This window comes from Tenrec ecaudatus, chromosome 7 (assembly GCF_050624435.1).
Source record: "Tenrec ecaudatus isolate mTenEca1 chromosome 7, mTenEca1.hap1, whole genome shotgun sequence".
Lineage (NCBI taxonomy): Eukaryota > Metazoa > Chordata > Mammalia > Afrosoricida > Tenrecidae > Tenrec > Tenrec ecaudatus.
The window spans coordinates 97,869,117-97,894,944 of record NC_134536.1 but is presented as its reverse complement, the minus strand read 5'-3'; the positions used below and the strand labels follow the sequence as shown (position 1 = coordinate 97,894,944).

The 25,828-nt window shown below is 41.6% G+C and overlaps 1 protein-coding gene across 1 annotated transcript in view; it reads right to left on the bottom strand.

Annotated features, from left to right (window-relative positions):
- IMPG1 (interphotoreceptor matrix proteoglycan 1) overlaps window positions 1-25,828 on the bottom strand; it is a gene marked incomplete at its 3' end in the record, with an annotated part of 133,327 nt that overhangs the window by 68,016 nt on the left and 39,483 nt on the right. The window contains 5 exon segments of the mRNA XM_075553758.1: window positions 16,361-16,513; window positions 17,287-17,294; window positions 19,924-19,988; window positions 24,340-24,368; window positions 24,623-24,789. Of these exon segments, the coding sequence (XP_075409873.1) occupies window positions 16,361-16,513; window positions 17,287-17,294; window positions 19,924-19,988; window positions 24,340-24,368; window positions 24,623-24,789 (422 nt within the window).

The window sequence follows — 25,828 nt, the reverse complement described above, 5'->3', positions numbered from 1 at the left end:
ACAGTTGTACACTCATCACCGCAATCAATTTTAGAAGATCTTCTTCATTCTCATATCCATCGTTATTAGCTCCCCTTTCTTCACAGCGCCCCCTGCCATACACCCAAGGGACGATTAATCCAATTACCGTCTCTATAGATTTAACCTATCTTGAATCTCATAAACTGAAAAACATGAACATGATAAGCCTTTTGAATGGTTCCAAAGTCATTAGGTTTAAGACACACCCTACACTGACATGACCTCTTTAACAAAGCAAGGAAGACCCTATTCCAAATCTACAGATACAGGGGTTAAGGTCCCAAGAGCAGCAGCCCTGTGGTGTAGGGGTTATGTGTTGGGCTATGAACCGCTTGGTCAGAAGTTCACAAGCACCAGCAGCTTGGTGGGAGAAAGTCTGGGTTTTCTGCTCCTGTAAACAGTTACAGTCTTGGAAACCCACAGGGGGGCCACTATGAGTCAACATTGACTGGATGGTGGTGAGCGAGAGAAGATACCAAGACACGTTTCTGGAACACAGTTTAAATCTTATCAGGTATGCTATCACAATGTCTAACATTTGCTACCCAAGCTACTCCCTGAAGAACCCTGCCTCTGGAATGTGGTGGCAATCTTTAGAAGGGCAATTGAGTCCCTCCATGGTTTGATCTCACCCCAAATGCTCTGCCATTTCCCATATGACCTTCTCTTCACTCTTGGCCTTTGGAATCACTTGAAACAGCCCTGGGAACCTCCCAAATACAGCATCCGCCTCTACTTTCCTACGTCTCTGTACAGCCTTCCCCTTAGCCCAAGACGCAGCCGCTGTTCACCTTCAGCTCACTGACTTACCACCTCCTTCATGAACATCTTCTCTACTAAAAGTTATCTGCGTAACTCCGAAGGTTGCTTTGGTTGCTTTGGTTGCTTCTTCTCCTAACCACTCTAAGTGCTTACTACAATGGTGGCGTTGTTAGTTGCTGTCAAGCCAGATCCTACGCAAAGCCCGGTTCTGCACCATCCGCACAGCCTATGTTTGAGCCCATTGTTGCAGCCTGTGTGTCCATCCGTCTTGTCAGAGGGCTCCTTCTTTGTCATTGGCCCTCTACTTTACTAAGCATGATGTCTTTTTCTAGGGACAGGTCTCTCCTGACTACATGTCCTACGTATGTGAGAGGGGATGAGAGGACCGTTCTCCATCCTGGCCTCGAAGGAGTCTTCTGACTGCTTCTTCCCAGACGGAGTTGTCTGTCCTTTGGGCAGTCCACAGTGCATTCAGGAGTCTTTGGCAGCATCGTAATTCAAATGCAACAATCCCTCTTCCGTCTTCCTTTTTCAGTGTCCAACTTTGATACGCATACATGGCTTGCTTGAGGTACACTTAGTCCTCAACGTAAAATCCTTGTGCTTCAATATTCTTCAGAGGTCTTGTGCAGCAGATTTACTTAATGAAGTGCATCCTTTGAGTTCTTGGCTGCTGCTTCCATGAGTACTGGTGGGGGATCCAAGCAAGAACAAACTCTTGACAACTTCAATTTTTCCCCCTGCTTATGGTGATGCGACCCATCTGCCCAGTTGTGAGGATGTTTTCTTTACAGTTGTAATCCACACTGAAGGCTGCGGTCCTCTCATCAGCAAGTTGATGGCAAGGCTGTGTCATCTGCATGTCGCAGCTTGGTAATAAGCATACACCCTGATACCGAATTCTCCTTCATGTAACCCCGCTTCTGATGATTTGCTCTGCATACAGATTGAATAACCACCGTGAGAGCATACAGTCCTGATGCACACCATTCTTGATCTTAAACCATACAGTAATTCCTTGTTTTATTTGTTCAACTGACTCTTGATCGTGTACGGTTTCTGAAGAAGCACATTGAAGTGTTCTGGAATTCCCATTGTCCTCAAGGTTATTGATAGTTCGTTATTAGCCACGCAGTGAATGCCTTTGCATAGTCAATGAAATGCAAACACATTTTCCGGTATTCTCTGCTTTCAATCAAGATCCTTCTGACATCAGCAATGTTCCATGTCCTCATCTGAATCTGGCCTGAGCCTTTGGCAGCTCCCTGTCAGTCTTCCTAGTTTCTTAGTTTAGATGAGTGAGCGCTTCCAATGCTTCATTGGCTTGATGGAACATTTTAATTGATATTTCATCAATTGCTGTAGCCAATGCTTTCCGTGAAACTTGGACTTGTTCCTTCTGTACCATTTTAAAAAATCATATTCTACCCGTTGACACGATTGAATGCCGACTAGTTCTTCCAGGCACAGTGACTGTGTATTTTCCATCTTCTTGACATGCTTTCCGCATCATCCAATATTTTGTCTGTAGCATCTTTCAACACTGCATCTTGAAACTTGATTTTTTTCCTCTCAGTTGAAAATATGCTGAGCATGTTGTTCCTTTCTGAGTTTTCTGGCTGTAGGTCTTTGCACCTTTCATTATAATATTTACTTTGTCTTCTTGACCAGCCCTTTGTAATTTTCAGTCAGCCCTTTCACTTCAGTTTCTTCCCGTTGTCTTAGCTACTCTGTGAACAAAAGTTTGAGAGTCTCTTCTGACATCAACTTTGAGCTTTTCTTTCTTTCCTGTTTTTTTAAATGACCCTTTGATTTCTTCATCTATGACGTCATCCCACAGCACATCTGATATTCTCTCATTAGTGATCAGTGTGTCAAATCTGTCCTTGAGCTATTCTAGAAATTCAGGTGGGACAGACTCAAGGTTGTATTTTGCTCTTGTGGACTTGTTTTGATTTTCTTCAGCTTCAGCCTCAGCTTACATATATATGAGCAATTGATGGTCTGTTCCAGTCAGTCTCTGGATTGGGTTTAGCTCCTGATATTAAGCTTCTCTGTCATCTCTTTCCACATATGTAGTCAGTTTGATTTCTGTGTATTCCATGTAGAGAAGTCTGTGTGTACATTTGCCATTTGTGTTTTTGAAAAAAAGTCTTTGTGATGAAGTCGTTGGTTTTGCAAAATTTTATCTTGCTATCTGTTTGTTTCCAACACCACGACCATCTTTGTTTCAAACTTTTGCATCCCAACTGTCCGTAATTATCAATGCATCTTGACTGATTAAAAAAAATCAATTTCAGAATGAAGATGTTAGTAAAAATTTTCAGTTTCTGCACCACTGGCTTTTTTGACTGGTGTATAAATTTGAATAATAGTTGTATTGACTACATTTCCTTGTATATGGATAGATATTACCCTATCACAGACAGCATTGTATTTCAAGATCTCAGAATGCCCTTTTTGATGGTCAATGCAATGCCATTCTTCTTCAATCTATCATTCCCAGCATAGTAAGCTATATGACTGCCTGATTACATGGCCAATACCAGTCCATTTCAGCTCACTGATGGCTGGAGTAATGATCTTGATATGTTCCATTCTTGACAACTTCCAATTTTCCTAGGTTCATACTTTGTACATTAGTCATAGATGCTTGTAGCTGTTCTTGTTTGGTGGTGTCACATCAGCCAATGTAGGGCCCCAACTTTTACTCCTGAAGGCTTTACTTTGTGTCGTTATGGCCAACTCTACTTTTAGAAGGCAGCTTAAAAAATCATTTTATTGGGAGCTCGTACAATTCTTATCATAATCCATACATACATCCATTGTGTCAAGAACATATGTACATTTGTTGCCATCATCATTCTCAAAACATTTGTCTTCTACTTGAGCCCTTAATATCTGCTGCTCATTTCCCCCTCTCTCTCCACTCTCCCCTACCTCATGAACCCTTCATCATTCATAAATTATTATTATTATATGTAACACTGCCCAATATCTCCCTCTGCCTTATTCTCTGCTGTCCACCCCCCAGGGAGGAGGCTATACATAGATTCTTGTAATCAGTTCCCCCTTTCTACCCCACATTCTCTCCACCCTCCAGGCATCACAACTCTCACCACTGGTCCTGAAGGAGTCATCTGTCCTGGATTTGCTGTGTTTCCAGTTGCTATCTGTGCCTATGTGCATCCTCTGGTCTAGCCAGATTTGTAAGGTAGAATTGGGATCATGATAGTGGGGTGGGGGTGAAACATTTAAGAACTAGAGGAAAATTATATGTTTCATCATTGCTACCCTGCACCCTGACTGGCTCATCTCCTCCCAACAACCCTTCAGTAAAGGGGTGTCCGGTTGGCTGCCAATGCACTATGAATCTCCACTCTGCACTCACCCACATTTACAATGATATGATTTGTTGTTCCTTGATGCTTGATACCTGATCCCTTCGACAGTTCGTGATCACACAGGCTGGTATGTTTCTTCCATGTGGGCTTTGTTGCTTCTGAACTAGATGACCACTTGTTTATCTTTGAGCCTTTAAGACCCCAGACGCTATCTTTTGATAGCTGGGCACCATCAGCTTTCTTCACCACATTTGCTTACGCACATGTTTGTCTTCATTGATCATATCAGGGAGGTGGGCACCCATTGATATGATTTTTAGTTCTTTGATGTCTGATAACTGGTCTCTTCTACACCTCGTGGTCAGACAGGCTGGTATGTTTCTTCCATGTGAGCTTTGATGCTTTTCAGCTAGATGGCCACTTGTTTACCTTCAAGATTTTAAGATCCCAGATGCTATATTTTTTGATAACCGGGCACCGTCAGCTTTCTTCACCACATTTGCTTATGCACACATTTTTCTTCAGGAATCGTGTCAAGAAGGTGTACATCCTGGAATGCCAATTTAATAGAACAATGTGTTAATGCATTGAGTAAGTGCTTGAGTGGAGGCCCAATGTCCATCCGCTGTAGAAGGCAGCTCTTGATCTCAGTCATGTTTTGAATGTCTTCTGACCTGAGGGACTTATCTTCTGAGATGATTTCTCACAATGTCTGGTGGCTATTTATAAGGCACTTACTGCACTAAATCCCATATAGTAGTCTCTGAGTATATGACAGTTTCTCTCATTGAGATAATACTTCTTGAGTGAAGGGGCCATTTCTCAATTATTCATCTTTATCTCCCTCCCTGTATGGAGTAAAGGCTACCAAAATCTTAGAGCTTAGAAAACATTGTTTTAAATAATGTTGAAGGCATCTTTCAGTCTCTAAACTCATCAACAGACGACATGTTGTTACTGTACCTATAATTACTGCCAAATCCACAGTAGCCACGCCAAGTGGAGCAGTGATGTAGGTAATCTCCAAATCACTTAGGTTGGGCTCTGGAGTGCATCATAGAATTTTATCCCCCAGAAAGACTATCTTTAAAGTATATTTTCTTGTACAAAGTTTTAAAAAATAGTAATTTTTATTCCTTGAATGTATACTGCAGTGAAGAAAGTAGCTTAGATTTGAGTAATAATGAGATACTTGAATTGACCTGGGTTTAAAATCTTGTTTCTGTTAAACGCTGTGGCAGGATTAAAAAAAAATCATTTTATTGGGGGCTCATACAGCTCCTTTCACAATCCATGCATACATCCATTGTGTCAAGCACATTTGTTGCCATCATAATTTTCAAAATATTTTCTTTCTACTTGAGCCCATGGTATCAGCTCCTCATTTTTCCACCCCCTATCCCCCCTTCCTCCCTCATGAACTCTTGATAATTTATAAATTATGATTATTTTTTCATGTCTTACACTGACTGATGTCTCCCTTCACCCACTTTTCTGTTGTCCATCCCCCAGGAAGAGGGTTCTATGTAGATCATTGTGATTGACTTCCCCTTTCTTTCCCTACATTCCCCTTACTCATTATTGGTCCTGAGGGGTTTACCTGGCCTGGATTCCGTGTGTTTCCAGATCTTATGTGTATTTGTGTACATGCTCTGGTCTAGCCAGATTTGTAATTTAAAATTGGAATCATGATAGTGGGGGAGAGGAAGCATTAAAGAACTAGACTAGAGGAGAGTTGTATGTTTCACTGGTGCTATACTGCACCCTGACTGGCCTGTCTTTTCCTTGTGATCCTCTGAAAGGGGATGTCCACTTTCTGCACTCCCCCTCATTCATACTGACATGATTTTTTTTTGTGCTGGATCTTTGATGCCTCATACCTAATCCCATTGGCACCTCATGATCACACAGTCTGGTGTGCTTCTTCCATGTGGACTTTGTTGCTTCTCAGCTAGATGGCCAATTGTTTGTCTGCAAGCCTCGAAGACCCCAGATGCTAGAGTTTTTGACAGTTGGGTACCATCAGCTTTTTTCACCACATTTGCTTATGTACCCATTTTGTCTTCAGCAATTGTGTCCCATGGTAGGATCTTTAGTATGTTGTTTAACTCCTCTGAATCTCAGTCTTGTTAGCCAAACTGGGACAACACTTATAGAATAAGATTGAATTTATGCAATAACTCTCAATTAAAAGTGCTAAGATCTATTTATTACCAATGATAAGATCAAATATTATAGTATTCAGTGTGGTTTACACCTCAACATAAAGAAACAACAACAAAATATTCCTCACAACTGGAACCATAAATGTCATGATAAATGAAAAAATACCGATGTTATCAAGTATTTTATTTTACTTGGATCCACAATTAATGCCCATAAAGCAGCAGTCAAGAAATCAAACCACATATTTCATTGCACAATCTTTAAAAAAAAACAAACCCCCAAACCCTTTAAAGTGTTGAGAAACAAATATGCCACTCTTGCTGAAGAAAAATGTGTGCATAAGCAAATGTGGTGGAGAAAGCTGATGGTGCCCAGCTATCAAAAGACATAGCATCTGGGATCCTTTGGCTTGAAGATAAACAAGTGGCCATCTAACTGAGAAAAAACAAAGTCCACATGGAAGAAGCACACCAGCCTGTGAGATCACGAGGTGTCGAAGGGATCAGGTATCAGGCATCAAAGACCAAAAAAAAAATAAAATCATAGCACTGTGAATGAGGGGGAGTGTGGAGTGGGGTCCCAGGGCCCATCTGTGGGCAATTGTACATCCCCTTGCAGAAGGGCCGTGGGGAGGAAATGAGCCAGTCAGGGTGAAGTGTAGCAATGATGAAACATACACTTTTCCTCTAGTTCCTGAATGCTTCCCCCTGAGCCCCCTATCACGATCCCAATTCTATCTTCCAAATCTAGCTAGACCAGAGGATGTACACTGGTACAGATAGGAATTGGAAACACAGGGAATCCAGGAGAGATGATCCCTTCAGGACCAGTGGTGAGAGTGGTGAATACCTAGAGGGTGGAGGGAAGGTGGGGTAGAAAGGGGGAATCAATTACAAGGTTCTACATCTAACCCCCTCCCTGGGGGAAGGACAAAGGAGAAGTGGGTGGAGGGTGATATCAGATGCTGTAAGATATGACAAAATAATGATAGTTTATAAATTATCAAGGGTTCATGGGGGAGGGAAAGCGGGGAGGGAGGGGAAAATGAGGAGCTGATGCCAAGGGCTCAAGTGGAAAGCAAATGTTTTGAGAATGATGACGGAAACAAATGTACTTAAGTGCTTGACACAATGGATGTATGTATGGATATTAATAAGAGTTGCATGAACCCCCAATAAAATGATTAAAAAAATAAAATTGTGTCTAAATAAAGTGTATACACTGCCCTGAAAAAAAAATGTGCCTGATCCAAGTCATGCAGATTCTCTTGCTATGCATGCGAAAGCTGAGCAGTGCCCAAGAAAGAGACCAGCAGAGTTGACACATTTGATGCGTGGTATTAGAGAAGACTCTTGAAATTGCCACAGCTGCCAGAAGAACACACATGTCTGTCTTGGAAGCAGAGTCAGCCGATCCTTCGAACTGAGTTATCTCGTGTATTTTGTGTCACAGACTTGTTACCCAGAGGGACCAGCTTAGAGAAGGACTGCACGGTTGGTGGAGTGTAAGCAACAAGAAGCCTCCACCGAGATGGGTTGTCAGTGTGACTGCATCAGTGGGCTTCCATGTAGACGTGAGTCTGAGGCGCATGGCTGGGTTATGCTGCCTTCCATTGCACATGGGTTTCCACCAGTCGGAACTGACTAGACAACACCTAACCGTAACAAAGCTATCTATATGGGATCAAAGTGAACTTCAGGGGCAGTGAGTTTATCTCCTTGTGGGAGAAACCCTTCAGAAAAAGTCAGATGAGAATAATCGCCCACCTTGAAGCAAGTCATTCATCCATCGAGCAGTCCGGGGCTGGTGACATTTTGTGATGTCTATTCTCCATGACAATAACAAATAAAATAAATATAAAAGCAAAAGGGCCTGGCATAGGGCAAGGAATCCCTGGTGGTGTAAACGTTTCTGCTGCCATCCGAAGGGGAATTCCCTGAGAGCTGCCTGGCTAGAAAAGTCTGGTGATTACTTTTGACAAATTAGCCTTTGTGAACCTGATGGAACCATTGGACTTTGCGTAAAAGCGTATTCTACTCCGTGGCACTTGAAAAACAGCATGGGATCTAGCAGGAACAGAACAAGACGTTGGTTAACCTTTTAAAAAAATTCCATAATCTTTATAAGCATATTTCCTTTTATAATTGGAGTTTTAAAATACAATTAGTATGTAGCAAGAAACATTTAATAAACAGGCACGTTGAAAAGAGTAATCCTGCTATTGTGCTAGCAGTAAGCCAAGCCCAACACTCAGATATGTAAGCATAATTCTCCTAGCTTGGCATCATTGCTTTACTCACTGCTAAGGAGTAGATTCCAACTCAGAGGAGTCCTACAGGACTGGGTAGAACTGCCCTGTGCATTTCTAAGACTGTAACTTTTTTGTTGGTTTCCAACAGTTTTATTGACATATAGTTCATATATCATATAATTAAATAGTTCAATCACATCAAGAAGAGTTGTACAATCATCATCATAATCTCTTTTAGAATTTTTTGTTCTTGTACTCATTATTAGTAGCTCCCCAATTCCCCCTAACCTTCCCTACCATACCCTCAAGGAACTATTAATCCAAATGCTCTTCTGGGTTTCGTATACAGAAAAGCATTAAAAAGAAACAAACAAAAACTAGTAAGAATAACAAAGCAAAAACAGATAAATATCTCAATAGAAAAAGCAGACAATATTAAAAACCAGAACAAATTAAATGGATCATAAGGGAGATCAATGATAGGGTATTACGTTCTAACCTGACTGCATCTGCAACAATCCACGTTCTAATACATTCTTCATTTTATTAAGATCATTTTACTGGGGCCTCATACAACTCTTACCACAATCCATACATCCATCCATTCTGACAAGCACATTTGTACATTTGTTGCCCTCATCATTCTCAAAACATTTGCTCTCCACTTAAGGTCCTGGCATCAGCTCCTCATTTCCCCTCCTCCCTCCCCGCTCCCCTCGCTCATGAGCCCTTGATAATTTATAAATTATTATTTTGTCATATCTTACACTGTCCGACGTCTCCCTTAACCAACTTTTCTGTTGTCCATCTCCCAGGGAGGAGGTTATATGTAGATCGCTGTAATGTGTTCCCTCTCTCTACCCCACCTCCCCTCCCCTCCACCCTCCTGGTATCACCACTCTCACCACTGGTCCTGAAGGGATCATCTCTCCTGGATTCCCTGTGTTTCCAGTTTCTATCTGTACCAGTGTACATCCTCTGGTCTAGCAGGATTTGTAAGGTAGACTTGGGATCATGATAGTGGGGGGTGGGGATGGGGGAGGAAGCATTTAGGGACTGGCGGGAAGTTGTATGTTTCATTGTTGCTACACTGCACCCCGACTGGCTCATCTCCTCCCCCTGACCCTTTTTATCAAAGACCCAGCAAAGAAAGACTAGGTAAGGATGTGCGTAAAGATGTGGGGACCGGGATCCTGGGTTATGCCCTCTCTTCAGTCTCTGAACCAGGTGGTTAGGTTCCACACCCCAAACTCCAAATTCACTGCCTTCGAGTCGATTGCACAGAACCCTATAGAACCAGGGGAGAACTGTCCATGCAGATTCCCAGACTAACTCCTTACACGAATAGAAAGCATCGTCTTTCCCTGTTCTGCCCCAGAGTCCCTCTCTTTTAAAAATCACTTTATTGTGGGCTCTTACAGCTTTTATAGCATTCCATACATCAATTGTATCAAGTATACTTGTACATATGTTGCCATTATCATTTTCTAAACATTTACATTCTATTTGAGCCTTGGTACCAGGATCCTATCTTTTTAATAGGAGCAGGTGGGCAGCACTGTGTGCTTGCTTCAGTTCAGCTCTGGTCTCCGGTGACAAATAGCTTTAGAGTCATAGGGATTAAAGTTTCAGCATGGACAGAGGTCTCTGGAGCAGGACCATTCAGAACCAGAACCGTCCCTCTTTCTTGTGCAGAAATATTGTTACATAGACGCTAACATTCGATGGAGCACAAAATGACCCCCATGCAAACGCACCGCGACAGCAGGGACAGCGGCATGGGAGTGCTCTCTCGCTTACTCCCCTCCAGGAGTGGACCATGGCCCTGGCTAAGAGCAGAAGGAATTTATCGCATGTGCCCATGCCCTCTTTGTGAACCCAGTTGAGATTGATTAAGAATAAGCTTTGCTTAGGAGGGTGCAGAAGACTTCCGGGGAGGAGACGACAAAGGCCTTCAGGTAATTCTGCTAAATAATCTTCTGGGATCTTCCAATCATGGAGCACCAAGCATTAAATTGCTAATTAAGTGCCCAGTTACCCTTATTAATAATGCTAAATGCACAGAGTCTACCTGATTCTGCTGGGATGTATGTTAAACAGAGCTATAAAAAGGCAGCCGAGTTGAGTTCACATGAATGTGTGTACAGGAAAAAGCATTCAGACAACAACTAAGCCATTCCTTTTGACATCTGTATTAAATTGCTCATTAGGTTTACTGTGGAAATTAAATTACTGCAAAGCACTGCCCATTAATTTCTGATTAGGCCGGAATGACTTTGCTAATGCAGGCGTTGGGCTGTGGTGGGGTGGAGTGGTTATCTGACAGCAGCCTGTGAGGGCCGGAGAGGCCTTTGGGTGGTCTCAGCAGCTGAGTCAGGAGCCTGGAAAGGGGACACAGTGCTGGGCCAGAAGGGCTCCTTCTCCCCAACGCCAGACTGTGCACATGGACCTGGTAGGGCTGATGGGGTGTGTCTTTGGAACAACACTGGGCAATACACACTCTTCAGGGCATCTCATTTGATGACGATTAAAAAATAAATAAATTTTATAAATATTTTTTTGAGGCAGATAGGAAGCACAGAATTGTGGCTGAGCATCTGGGTTCCCTATTGGTTAAATTAATGATACTATCAATAGAATTCCTATATGTCCCATAGGGATGATTTCTAATCTCCCCCCGCCCCCAGCATACTAATGTCTCAAAAGTGGACCAGGGACACCCATAAACCATAGTGATGTGCATGGATTTTGAGCCCACATTGAATCATAGCCCTAATTTAAGAACACTTAGTTCTCATGACATGGCCCTCCTCGATGCTTGCCCTCATGAAGAGATCTCTGAGGATAGGGTGCCATTGCATAGTGTGGTGAAGACAGTAGATGTTCCAGCCTAGCAGAAAGACTGGTGTCTGGATCTTGTGGTAGTTAGGCGATTAAAGTGTAGGGTGGAATCCAGTCTGTCACTCAGGGCACAGCCTGATAGTGCATGTCTCCTTGGGGGTGTAACGTGCTTTCAAGTGATGGGGGTGACTGAGAAACTCCCTCTCTCTGCCCCTTAGCTTTCCTATTTGTTGAGACTCTGCTGATGGTCCTCGGGGCTCCCTGCCAAGTTTCTGCCAACCGTGGATCCACTCCAGTCTATGATCTTCCTGCATTCCGCCGTAAGCTTTTGGCATCGTTGCATGTGGCTATGTAATCCCGAAGAGGGCCTTATGGACCTGAGTTGGGTTGGGCTGGGATGCCTTCTTGTTGATATAAAACTCTTTCCTCTACATCAGTGAGTGTCATTGGATTTGTTTCTTTAGACAACCGGGGCTAACACAGTAAAACGAGCAGCATCTAAGTGAACGCCAGCTAAGGCCACATGGAAAGAAGCAGACTAGCCCGTGTAACCCAAGGATTGTAAACAATAAGATCCAAGACTGCAGGAGGGAACTAAGTTTATTCGAGTTTCCATTCTGAGCTTCGGCTTTGTCGAAGGCTATGCATGACAGTGAACGTCCGCAATCCATTGGCAGAGCCCTCATGTGGATTAATCCACTGGAGAATGCCCTTCTGACCTTGACCAAGACTAGGAATAGCTTTGCCATCAGAAGAGTGCATTGGGAAATGGATTAATTCAGATAAAATCAGGTTAAAATTGAACTCCATTTGCTCTTTTTACCTATTTAAAGTTTTTTTTCTACTTTTTATTACTGCTTGCTTTGAGGTTTTTCTGTTTTATTCGATTGTTGTTGGGTTTTTGTGTGTGTCTGTTTTCCTTTTTATGATATCCAAGGTAGGTTTATATAGAGGCAGTAACTAGGTTCATAGTTTCTCAGGGTCATGGCTGGGGAGAGTGTGGGCTAGTGGGGAGCTGAACATCATGAGTACAAGAATTAAGAAATTGTTTTAAAATTGCTTGTGGTGATGATTGCACCTCTTTTTAGCACATTTAAACCACTGAGTTGTATGGGATGTGAATTATATATCAATAAACCTGTTACAAAGAAGATATCCTGGGTACCAGGCAGCCAAAGTCTGACTTTCTGCTAGGCCTGACACCCAAGGGGGAAGTTCCGTCCTTTCCTAGGGGTCGCTGTGAGTCAGGATGAACTCGAGAGCAGTCAGTTTGGTTTGGAGTTCATAGGGACACCATCCTTGAGCATGTTAATCAATTTCCTTGTGTCTTAGTTTCCTCGCTTGGAAAGAAGGAGAAATTATACTGTTGAACTTATAGGATATGTGAAAATGAAATGGATACACATAAGATATTCATAACAGTGGTAGCCTTTATCACTACACACCGCGTCATAGACTTGGAAAGGGACCTTGAGCTTATCTTGAATTGCTAAGTGGGAAAGTTCAGGCCAGGGAAAGTAAGTAATTCCTAGATTCACATGGCCAGTTCTTAACCGAAACCGGATCGCACCACCACAGCAGCAGCAAACAACCAAATAGCTGCTAAGTGAGCTGATTTCAACTTGTGGGCAGCCCATGTGTGTCGGACTAGAACTCTGCTCCACAGTGTTTTCAGGAGCTGATATATTTTTTGAAAGTAAACCACCAGCTCTTTCTTTTGAGGCATTTCTGAGTGAACTTGAACCCGTAACCTTTCATTAGTAGCCCAGCATGTAATTGTTTTCAGCACCCAGGGGCTTCCAGAAGGAACACCAGAACGCTGACTTAAAAAAACAAAAACGAAGCAGAAAGTAATTTATTTGCATGATTCCACATGAGGAGGTTTGGGGTGAGTAGAAAACTAATAGTAAGTGAAGATAACATAGCCAATTATTCAATATTTGAAAATTCTCTAATTGACTGAATCCCAAGGTTTTATTTAAAATGGTTTTGTTAGCATATACTTCAAATATCATACCGTGCTATCACAGTAAAAAGGTTTGAAGCACAGTGAGATTGTGAATTCCATTGAAGGCTGTCCCTTCATTACTTTCTCAGAGATTCTCTCCTCTATAGTTTCTTAAATGCCGCCTCTTTCCCCCCAATCATATTATTGTGACATATACATCACATATCATCCACTGCAGCCATTCAGTCCTGTTTAAAAGGAGTTGGGCATACGTCACCCCAGTCAATTCTAAAGCACCCTCCACATTCCCGTAATCAGTATTTGCTCCTCCTTTCCCTCCAACCCAGTGTCCCCACGAAGCCATACACCAATTCCTGTCTCTCTATACCTTCCAATCCTGTGGTTCATATGCTGTAAAACAGACCCCCCCCCCCCAAATCATGAAAAAGCAAAAACAACAAACCAAGAACAAAAGCAGCAACTATATTTAAAAAAGAGAAAACCCTGCGACAATACTAAAATAAACTAATGTGCAGAACCTTTGTGCAGAAAAACAAAATGTAGGAAATATTGAAAACTAGAATGAATCCAAAATAGGTCAAGTGGGAGATTTTATGAGTAGGTACCGTAGTATAACCTAATTCCATCTGCCACAGTCAAGTTTACAGTAGTCTCTGTCTGATAGCCAGGTTATTCCCGCCCCTCAGCTCTAGTCAGAGGGGATCCATCAGAGGCTGCATCTAGGTAGAGACCCTGCTGGTGGAGTTTGACCTCCCATGGTCATCCATAGCCTTCTGAAAATTGGGTTGAATGCTAAGGTGTTTCAAAAACATGTTTCAAAGAACAAATGGAAAAGTCAACACATTACTTTAAAATTTACTCTATTCAATAGCCCATGTCTTAGTATTTCTCTGCTTCATAACCATCCCATGCTGATGCTTTGTTTTGAAGGTGGGTGAGGAGTAGAGAGTATTCTTTATGCTTTATTGACTGAAAGCTGCTACAAAGAGGGGCTGGTGGTTAGGAAATTTCCATCATGCATCTCTCCTCCATTTGAGAGACAGAAAACATTGACTGCTCGTGATGGAGAAGTAGGAGGAGTAGGAAATGATTTGTTTCTTGGTCATGATGAGTAAAAGGCATAGGCATCCATGCTGCCCAGAATATAATTCACAGTTATGCAATTTCACAGATGCGTCTACTTCCAAAATAATAAAATTTTAATTTATCTTTTGATGATCATACATATATACACACACATTTGCCCACTGAAAAATTTCACATGTAACAATTTAGTGAGATCAATTACATTAATAAGCTCTATAACTACTTCCATTTCCCATTACCAATTTTCTATTACCTTGAACAGCAAGTCAATGTTTTCTAAATGATAATTCCCTGGTACTTCCTGTGCCTGGCTGGTTCAATTCCACATTCAATTATGGGTTGTTAACTGCACCCCATGGTCTGTGCTTGGTAGGTAGTGCTCTGTAGATGAAAGAAGCGGGGGTCTGCCTTCAAAGAGAAACTCACAAGCTAGTGGTGGCTGAGGAGGGAGGGGGAGGGAGACAGGGTGATAAGGTGGCCACCCCAGTGGATACCGGGGGTTAGTAGAGCTCAAGGGGAGTGGCATCCAACTCACAATGGACGGGGAACTTTCCATGATGAAATTTCATAATGACATTGGGGGAGGACATTCCAGACATAGGAGGTAACTTATGCACAGGATAGCTGTGAGGACACACTGGCACGTGACCTGTAGTTCTGGAACATAGAATGCAATGGAGGGGATGGGAAGAAAGCCGTGGGAAATGAGGCTAGAAAGGAAGGCAAGGGGCTCAGCACACCACCATGTTCATACGTGCTGCAACCACAATGAGTTATGCTGCATTTCACTTTGATCAGGGACTGGCTGACATTATGATGGTCTGGGATTGAAAAGACATCTTTTAAAAAAAAATCATTTCATTGGGGGCTTGTACAGCTCATCACAATCCATCCATCCATCCGTTGTGTCCAGCACTTTTGTACATTTGTTTCCCTCTTAATTCTGAAAACATTTGCTTTCTACTTGAGCCCTTGGCATCAGCTCCTTATTTCTCCCCTCCTTCCCCTCTCCCCCATCCCCGTCCCCCATGAACCCTTGATAATTTATAAATTATTATCATTTTGTCATATCTTACACCATCCAAAGTCTCCCTTCACCCACTTCTCCGCTATCTGTCCCCCAGGGAGGAGGTTATATGTAGATCCTTGTAATCTGTTTCCCCCTTCTCTCTCACCTTCCCTCTACCCTCAAGGTATCGCCACTCCCACAAGTGGTCCTGAAGGGATCATCTGTCCTGGATTCCCTGTGTTTTCCAGTTCCTATATGAGCCAGTATACATCCTCCGGTCCAGCCAGATTTGTAAGGTAGAATTGGGATCATGATAGTGGGGGGAGGAAGCATTCAAGAACTAGAGGAAAATGGTATGTTTCATCGTTGCTACTGTGCACCCTGACTGGCTCATCTCTTCCCCACGGCCCTTCTGCAATGAAAAGACAACTTGAGAAAGTCCCTTTGCTTGGCAATTGATGGCACGGATAATACAACGGCCTGCCAGTTACCCAGGAAATATTGTCATGCATTTAAATGACATCAAGCCGCAACCATGGAGATGTTAGCAAAGATAAATGTTATGAATTTCAAATTCCATTGTGGGTTAAATATTTCAATTCAGTGTGTTCTTTGTTTGGAGCCTACATGCTCATCTTAAACGTATAGAGCATGAACCCAGTGGTTGGTAAATGAGATACGAAATGTACTGATATTTGAAGAAAATAGAAATGTAAGTGATTTTTAAAAAAATGAAAAATTGGTGAGAAATTTCTCAGAGATTTTTCTGCCTTAACATTTTGGAACCCACGGTAGTTTTTGCTTGTTTTGTAATGATTTTACAAATAATTGCCAGGTTATAAGATCCTGGAAAATGTATGCATATACCTTTGGCCCCAGATTCTGTGGTTGTTTGGGGTGTATTCACTTACCTGTAATTGAGTCTTGGCTGCTATCTCATGGTAATACCGACACTGGGAATTCGTGAGGTCCTCCTTGAACCTCTCACTTGCCAGAGTGATGCTGAGCTCGACTTTCTGCTCCAGTGAATCCCCAAATACATGATCAAATTCAGTTTCTCTTCCCTGAGTTAGGAACAAAATGACTTCCATTATTACAAACCACAGGTAAATGGTTATAATGTGCAATATTTATTGACCTTGCTTCAAGAAGTAGACTGTGATGGCTCCGGTGCCTTTTGGATAAAGCTCCTCTTAACTTAGAAATGGTTCTGAATTTTCCTGAGAAACTAAGTATCAAAGCTCCATTGAGATACCTATCTATGTTCCTTGGGGACATTGTCGTTTTATGACCCCGTTCTCTGTGGAATCGTACACAAAGACATTCTTAGTGCATCCCGAAGACTGTACCATATCCTTGACTTTACAAATACTCTTTAGTGAGGATTGAATTAGACAAAATAGCCTACAAATTCGGAAATATTACTTAATTTAATCCTTTTAAGAGAAAAACCTATAATAATTTAATGAGATGACTGACTTATGGTTGAACATCCTTTTGAAATTAGAGAGTTTGAAATCCCTTTCATAAGGAGTGGCATATTTAGGCCACCTGTGCAGTTACACCTTGGATGGCTAAGAATAGAAGCACTCTTCTATTCTTGCCTTGGATGAGAAAAGGTCACAGGGGGCCTTTCTCCTAGCCCTCTGATCTAGGAAGCAGCAGGGCTGTCTCACTGGTCTCAATCACAGGGGCTACACAGGCACAGAACAGGCCTGGAGTTTGGGGTTTGACAGATTCAGGTACTCCGATGATTCTGAGATCTGCATACTTTTCTTTTAATTCCATAAAAAATGGACTGAAATAATACTATGGTCTGTCATAGTGAAATTATTACCGGGGAAGCTGAAAGACAAGGATACACAAAGGAAAATACAATGAAAGACAGAACTCAACTAGTGGTAAAACCAAACTACCACCAGTGAGTCGATTCTGACTCATCACAATCGTGAGGATAAAATAGAACTGCTTCACTGGGTTTCTAAGACTATAAATCTTTATGGGAGGAGACAGCCTCCTCTTTCTCCCACAGAGCAGCCGTGGGTTTGGACCTCTGACCCTGAAGTTAGCAGTCTAATCTTCAGCCTGCTGTGGCAGCAGGGCTGAAAACAGGGTGCTTCCTGATGGAGCCTCTTCTCCCTCCTGGACTGGATAACAGTGCATGCTCCGACTTGACTGTGCCCACAGAAGTTATGCAGTCATGTACAGTAGCCACCCCGCTTTCTCGGAAGCTGGGTGGTAAATAAAGAAAAAGGAAAATAATATTTTGTATAAAAATTTCCACTTTTTCTTTTTAGATTTTAAGTAATCATAACTTTATTTCTTATAGTATTATTTACCTAATTAAAAATCAAATAAAAAATTGTGGAACACACTGCTCCAAATGAGTAATAGTTTATCTTATACATATCAAGTGCATGCATTTTAAGTATTTTTATAATTTTATGGGGAAAAAGCAAAACTATAAGAGAAAAATGTGGACAAGAGAAATTTCAAGCACTGAGCAAAAATGAGCCTAAACAACAAGAGCAACAATACATTTTCTTTCCTCTTTGGCAAACATTAAATCACAGAGTAGCATTCAATATTGGCCAGAGTACCATGTGACAGGTTTTGGTCATTATGAGTGGTGAGCTAATTAAATTATAACATAGTTTTTGGAAAATAAATCTGGCAATTTTTATTAAGAGTCTTAAAAATTAATACTATGATTTCAGAATCTATTTTGAAAAAAACTCTAACAGCGATTTGAAAAGATTTATATTTAAATCTGTTGAGTAAAACTTTCTTTGTAATGCAGAAAATCTTTAATAGCTATGAAATGACTAAACTGGCAATATTTACATAGAATGTTCAAAGCTATCGATTATTTGAAGATGTTTTAATACAAGTATACAATAATCTTTATGTTACGTGGACACTCTTCCTGGTGTCAAAGCTTCCATTTTGATATAGTGCAAATCAGAGTGATGAATTCTTTTCTTTTTTTAAACCATGTTATTGGGGCTCATACAACTCTTATCACAATCCATACATCCATCCATTGTGTCAGGCACATTTGTTGCCATCTCCATTCTCAAAACATTTGCTTTCTACTTGAGCCCTTGGTATCAGCTCCTCATTTCCCCCTCCCACCCCTGACCCCCTCCATAATGAACCCTTAATAATTAATAAATTATTATTTTGTTATATCTTACACTGCCCGATGTCTCCCTTCACCTATTTTTTCTGTTGTCCATTCCCCAGGGAGAAGGTTATATGTAGATCCCTGTAATTGGTTCCCCTTTTCCACCTCACCTTCCCTCCACCCTCCTCCCGCACTCTCACCACTGGTCCTAAAGAGATCATCTGTCTGGGATTCCCTATCTGTACTAGTGCACATCTTCTGGTCTAGCTAGGTTTGTAAGGTAGAATTGGGATCATGATAGTGGGGAGGGGGTGAGGGAGGAAGCATTTAAAAATTAGAGGAAAGTTGTATGTTTCATCGTTGCTACACTGACCCCTGACTGTCTTGTATGCTCCCGCAAGCCTTCTGTAAGAGGGTGTCCAGTTGCCTACACATGGGCTTTGGTTCTCCATTCTGTACTCACCCTCATTTACAATGATGTGAGTTTTTGTTCTTAGATGCCTGATCCCTTCAACACCTCGTGATCACACAGGCCGGTGTGCTTCTTCCATGTGGGCTTTATTGCTTCTGAGCTAGATGACAGCTTGTTTATCTTCAAGCCTTTAAGACCCCAGATGCTTTATCTTTTGATAGCCGGGCACCATCAACTTTCTTCACCACATTTGCTTATGCACACATTTGTCTTCTGTGATCATATCAGGAAGGTGGGCACACACTGATATGATTTTTTGTTTTTCCATGCCTCATACCTGATCTCTTCTATACCTCATGGTCACACAGACTGGTGTGCTTCTTCCATGTGAGTTTTGATGCTTCTGAGCTAGATGGCTGCTTATTTACCTTCAAGCCTTTAAGAGTCCAGAGACTATATCTTTTCATAGCTGGGCATCATCAGCTTTCTTCACCCAGAGTGATGAATTCATAGGCAAAGGCCTAGAGAGACCAAAATACCACCTTCCAAAGTGAATATACCTAAATGGAGGAACCATAGCATCACATTTTGATATTTTTGTTTAATGAAATTTCTATGACTGTAACAATACTTTTTGCTTTACCTTTGTATCAAAATAGAATAAATACTGTAAAGAAATAGGCAGAAATGTTGATAATGGTTGCTTCCAGTTGTAGAATAATAAGGGAGTTTGTTTTACCTTTAGAATTCTTTGCTACAATTTTCAAGTTTTACAGTGAGTACCAATTATTTTATGAGGCTAGAAATATAACTTAGCTTTGAGAGATTATACTTAAATTTGTGAATTTTAATATAAATATCTTAATAAATAATGTGCTTTCATAATTATTAGGAAGAGATCCAGAAGCAGACTAATTGAAGAGGTCTAAGATTACCTGTTGAAAGCACAGGGATCTCACCAGGATCTTCCAATGTTTCCTCTGTTATTATTTCATCTTTTCTATTAACAAAATATAAAAAGACAGGATGATAAGAAAGAAACCGATGACAATAGGAGAAACACACTTAAAATTTCCTCTATGGAATAGAGATAAAGCATATAAAATACCCTTTTATTTATTTTTTAGTTATAGAGGTGATTTTCAAGTATATTCTTGTTAAAGAAGGCTCCAACAAGTTACACAGAAAAAGATCACAGCTGAGTTCAGGGATTTCCACAAGCATGTAGGCATGGTGCAGTTCCGATTGCATATGGTAGAAGGTACCATTGGGCTTTGCTGATTGATGTTTTAGGGTTTCGTTGCACTTTTACTGTGTTCTTGCCAAAGTAAAGATGAATTGATGTTCTATTCTATGACAATTCATGAAGGGACTTCAAAAAGGAAAAAAAAATAGCCGTTATCTTTTAATTCCATTACTCCAAGAACTTTTTGAAGCTTTTTATAGTCTCACTGAAATATAAGGCCCATGATCCTGAAAATCCAGAAAGTCATTAGATAACTTTAAGTAACATCAAGTAATTTTGTGGTTAAGACAATGAGAGAGAAGTAGTATTTTTCTGGCAATATAGGTATACGGAACTCTTTCTGCACACAATATTTATTTTGTTTGCTTCCATTGGGGACCAGTCAGATAGTTTGGGGGAAAGGTTTTCAGTGCCATGGAGAGGCAATGTGGAAGATATTCAGGGGGTGGGGGGCGGGGAGGAGATCTAAAGCCATTGTTATAGAGCTGACTCCATATATTGGTCAATTCTAGTCTGATTTATTTAGAAAGTAATCTTGGTAGGAATAGCTGTTGAAATTTCAGTATTGTAGCAGCTAACTTTGATATTTGATCATGTTGGTTCCCGATGAGAGTCTTGGGAATGGCTAAATTCCCTGTTGTGGCCTTGCCATCTAGAAAGCTATAAACTGTCGTGGCTAATGGCGTCAGCCAGAAAGACTGTCAACTGAAAGTACAGACAGCCATCTTGGTGCACAAGGACACATATAAACTGAGACTCAGTGGTGAAATTTGGAATCACCTCTTCTTGTTTTCTTGCTGCCATATGAGTTTTTGAGTTAGAGCTGATGCCTGTGGACATTGTGTACTCACCCCCAAACATTGCCTGATCTGGAGCCATCTTTGAGAAGCTTGGCATGTTTGAGTCCATTTGCCAGTATTATACTATGTGGTTAACAAAGAATTCTACAGGTAATAGGCAAACTGTCATTATATTAAACATATCATTAATAACTTAAACATTTTTCTTTCTTTTACATGATGAACATTTTTTCTAATCAGAGTTCCTTTCCTCCATCATTAAGTTAGCCTCCTCCTTCACCTCCTGGGGAAAGAAAATGACCAAGAAGAGTAATTATTAAAGCATTGGGTAATGCATTAGTTTCTGCCCACTTTGTGTAGGATTCATGCTGGACACTGTTTCCATATAATTTGCTCTTAAGCATGCTCCTGTCACTGAACAGGTGATACACACCATCCATTACTGCAGAGCTCTGATTTAAGAAGCTAAGTCACACAGCTGGTCCTTTGTCTTTTATTTTAAAGTTGTTTGAAATTGGCACAGTCGTGAGATAGTCAGGGGAGAAAAATTTCTGTTTTGGCTTCTTGGAAAAGTCCCAAGTTTCCAAGTAAAAGAAGTTAAAAAATTTTTTTTAACAACCTGCTAATTGTAGCTTATGTCAAATATCTTTTTCCCCTTTCTTTCTTCCTGCAATGCTGGCAAGTATGGGAGTGGATGGAATGATTCCATTTTTTTCTCTTTCTGGTCAGGACAATTTCTTCTAGTAACTTTTAATGTTTCTCTATTTTGTCTTGCTCTACAATGTTGAGTTTTTGATTTATGGATGGCCTCTACTTCACTTTGTTTTAAAAAAAATAGAATTCTTGATAGTATTTTATAATAAGTAATTATCCTATATTTAAATCAGAGGACTCAATATCTTGGTATATTATGAACAAGGGAAAATACTTTAGTACTAAAGTTTTCAAAAGTCACATGCGTTTTCCTGGTGATAACTTCTAAAAAGATGTAAGAAACTGTTTGGATAGATAGAATCAATTAATGAAATACATAAGGACTTTGCTGAGTTCTGTGTAACCAGCGGGGAAGTATCACACAACCCCTGCCATTGAGCATTTACACTTTCTTAGGCAAATAGTAAAGCAAGGGCATGTTGAATACAATGTAAGTCCCTAATATGTTTTCATGTTCAAAACAGGGAAGGATTACTGTCATGGGGAGGTTGGGTTAAACCTGGAGCTTGACTGAAGAACAGGGTTTATGAGGTTTCCTGGAGAAGTCAGGTTATTTTGATCCAGTGGGGAAGTCTCACTATCAGAAGTTCTGTGTAGTGAGGAAGTTCACTGGTAATAGTAGTGGAGTCATTGGTAATGCAAGGCCAAGTTGGATAGCCAGAAGATGATGGGGGTCTGGATTAATTAGTTTGACCTGGTGGGTTATGTGTTGGACTACTAACCACAGAGTCAGAGGTTCACAACCACCAGATGCTCCACAGGAGAAAGATGAAGCTCTCTACTAAAGACTTACAGTCTTGGAAACTTGGAGGTGGAGTTCTACCCCACCAAGTAGGGTTGGTATGAGTCAGAATATGCTATGGCGGTGAATGAGAGGGAGCATCAGTCAAGGTCTTGGCAGAAAACATATTGGTTTGAGCAAAGTTCAATAAAGGGGCTAGTTACTAGACTGCAGGGAGAATATAAGAGCAATCACAAGGCAGAGTAGTACTTCAAGTGCTAAAATGACCCCTAAGGGAGAAACAATAAGAGGGTGGAGTGGTGTCATGACCTGGACATAGAGACAGCATTATGAAAGGGTCGCCTGACGGGATCTGAGCTTAAGTTGAAGGAAATGATCAGCGTTGGCAAGGTTTTTGAGCAGAAAACTGAAACCAAGTCAGTTGTTATTGCGTCCTTCTTGAGGCACATGAGTATGTGTGTGTGGGAGAACAGGCCTGCGCTCCAGAGGGCTTTCAGTGACTGAGTGGTGGAAAGTAGATTGCTAGACCTTTCTTCCAAGGGGGCTCTGGGTGGTTCCAGTCTGCAATGTAGTAGTCATTTGTGTCAACCAGGGACAAGTCTTGGGGAGAAAGGACTGATACTTCATTCCTTTCACACTGACTTCATTCTCCTCCCCCCTCTAATCTCTACTCCCGCGTGGCTGGCTCAAACCAGAAGACAGAGGACAAGGGAAAGCAGTGTTGCCATCCATCCTTCCAGGCAGCTCCTGCGGCACAGAGCAAGTGAGCAGCCTGAGGGCGTGACAGTGCAGAAGGGCAACGGGCAGATGTGGGAATCTTCGGAAAGCCACCGAACAGGACTCATATAAGAAATGAAACATTTCAGATTTCATTTCTAGCAGCAGTCTTAGAAATTCAGGATGGGCAGTGATGAGAAGAAGAGAAATCTGTTAGGAAGGTGAGAGTTGGCTGTTTTCCAGTGTGAATTCATAGTGTCCTGGGCGAGGTGGCGACAACAGGAATGGAAAAGAGGAACATGAGTGAAAGGTGTTATAAAGAATGGCTGGTAATTCAGAGAGCTAAATTTATCGCTTCATGACATTATTCTCTGTAGAGTTAGACTTTTACATGTTATAAAATGTATGTTATTTGAACAGTTACAGTTTGATTAGAATGTCTCTCTTCTTCAGTTGTTTAACCGAACACACTTGTCCTTTTTCTGATTTTTCCATTTTGATTTTCTCATTTGCTAGTTAGCTCCGGTTGAGAATAAAGCTCAGTGCGTCAGTGATTTAGATTGAGGAATATTGACACTTTACAGAATACCAAATGAAAGGTCAAAGTTCAGTTGCTCTGGGTATATTAAACATTTTTGATGTAATTATTAATTTACCATACCCAAAATGCAAGCCAAACCCATAGCCATCTGGTTGATTACAAGTTGTAGCGACCCTATATCAGGTGTCTGAGGCCAGCCTCATATTTCTCCTGTGAAGTGACTGGTGGGTTTGCACCACTGGCCTCGCAGTTAGAGTACAACACTTAGCCACGCCACCAAGCCTCCTTAATAGTTTACTATTAGTTCTAAAATTAAACAATTTTAATTGCTTTGGTGAGGATGCACACTACATACTTCTCACATCATAAGCAATTCAGCTCATCTACAAGACAAATGCAAAGATCTATCTCCACCTATACCTACCATTTTTTCTTTTATATGCAGAAGATATGTATACATGGTCTATCAGAATAACCCACACAGGTCTCGGTGGCTGACATACTAACAGAAAGGTGCAATAGCTCAGTCTTACTCCATTATATGATCTTTCAAAAGTCAAGAGCACACAGCACTCTATTTTGGGTGCTTGCCTCTCAGGGAAGGTTGTCTGTTTTATTCTCTGTAAAGAAATAGAAAGTAATTTTTCCAGGAGATAATGCCGATGGAAGAGCTGAAGTCTATTTTCATTTTCCTGTCAGCTTCATTTCAACTTGTCTGTATGATATTAGTTTTCAAGAATAAAATTCCTGTTGGACTGATCAGGGATCGTCCACTATTTCTTTAACTGTGAAAGCCAGTTCACAAGGGCAGAGACGGGAGGCTGGGGCAGAGATTTAGTTAGTGCCCCAGACAAACAACCCTCTCTAGGCTTACCTGCTGAAGAAGTGCCCGGTCGTCTTGGGAGTTGCTGACATTTTTTCCAGTATCAAAGGGACAGAAAGTTTCCTGCTGGCAGACGCTGACCCAGTCTTGGTATTCCCGTGTGTCAGGAATGCGATCCCAAAAGATCCGATGTGCTTGCCACACAGCTTCCTGACCTACTGCAATACAAAAGCATTGCGATGGAAAACTGGCCAAGCGGCCACATCCTAAGAAGACCTCCTTCCTTAACGCAAGCACATGTTTATAACATGGGGAGGTCTTATGGTGACATGCTAATTTACACCTCAGAGAAATGAATTAATTTAAGAAAACTTTATTGAACTCTCACTGTGTGCTGCTTAGAAAAAAAAAGGAAGTGTGTGCGCGCACGCTTGGGTGTGTAAGGTTGAAGTTTAAAATCGAGTTCTAGGAAGACCTGACTCTAAAGGTGATGCTTCAGCAGCTTGGGCCCAGTAAATGCCCCCAGGTTAGAGAGAGCGAGCAGCATTGTGGGGACAGCCCGAGGTCAGTGCTGATGGGAGCGGGACTGAGAGTGACACATGAAGCCAGCGAGATGTCGGGAGGGAAAAAATATTGTGTAGCAGATGGTAGACAAATAGTCTTCAAATGGGCGGCGGGGAGGGGGTGTACAGGCAGCCCAGCTATAATTGAAAACTTTCAAAAGGACAAGCAGACCCACAATTGAAAGGGACTCAGTGTCGAGGTCTCAACTTCTCAGTGCATGCTTGCCTGTAACTGGATTGCCCAGGGCACACCTCCCTTTCTCTCCCCTTTTGGTCACAATCCTTTCTCCATTCATTTAGCCCTGATCTCATTGCCCTCCGGTTGCAACACAGGGGAGAATTTAAAAGAATAGTGTTAAGGTTGAGAAAGGAATTGGATTTATTGGAAGGCCAGTAAAGCGCAGGAAGGTCCTCAAAGCGATGGATGGACATCATAGCTGTAACAGTGTGCTCAGCCATAGGCTCAATTGTGAGCACGGTGCAGCACCGGGCAGCGTTTCCTTCTGCTGTGCGCAGGGTCTCTAAGGTTGGTCGCGGATTCAAGTCCCCTGACAACAACAGCAACAACAGTTTTCATTGTTGTGGTCCCACACCGCTGCCCTTGATCCATGCACCAGTTCCACATGGGCACAATGAGGTGTTCTGGAACTCCTGTTCTTACGAAACCTATCCATATTTTGTTATGATTCACATA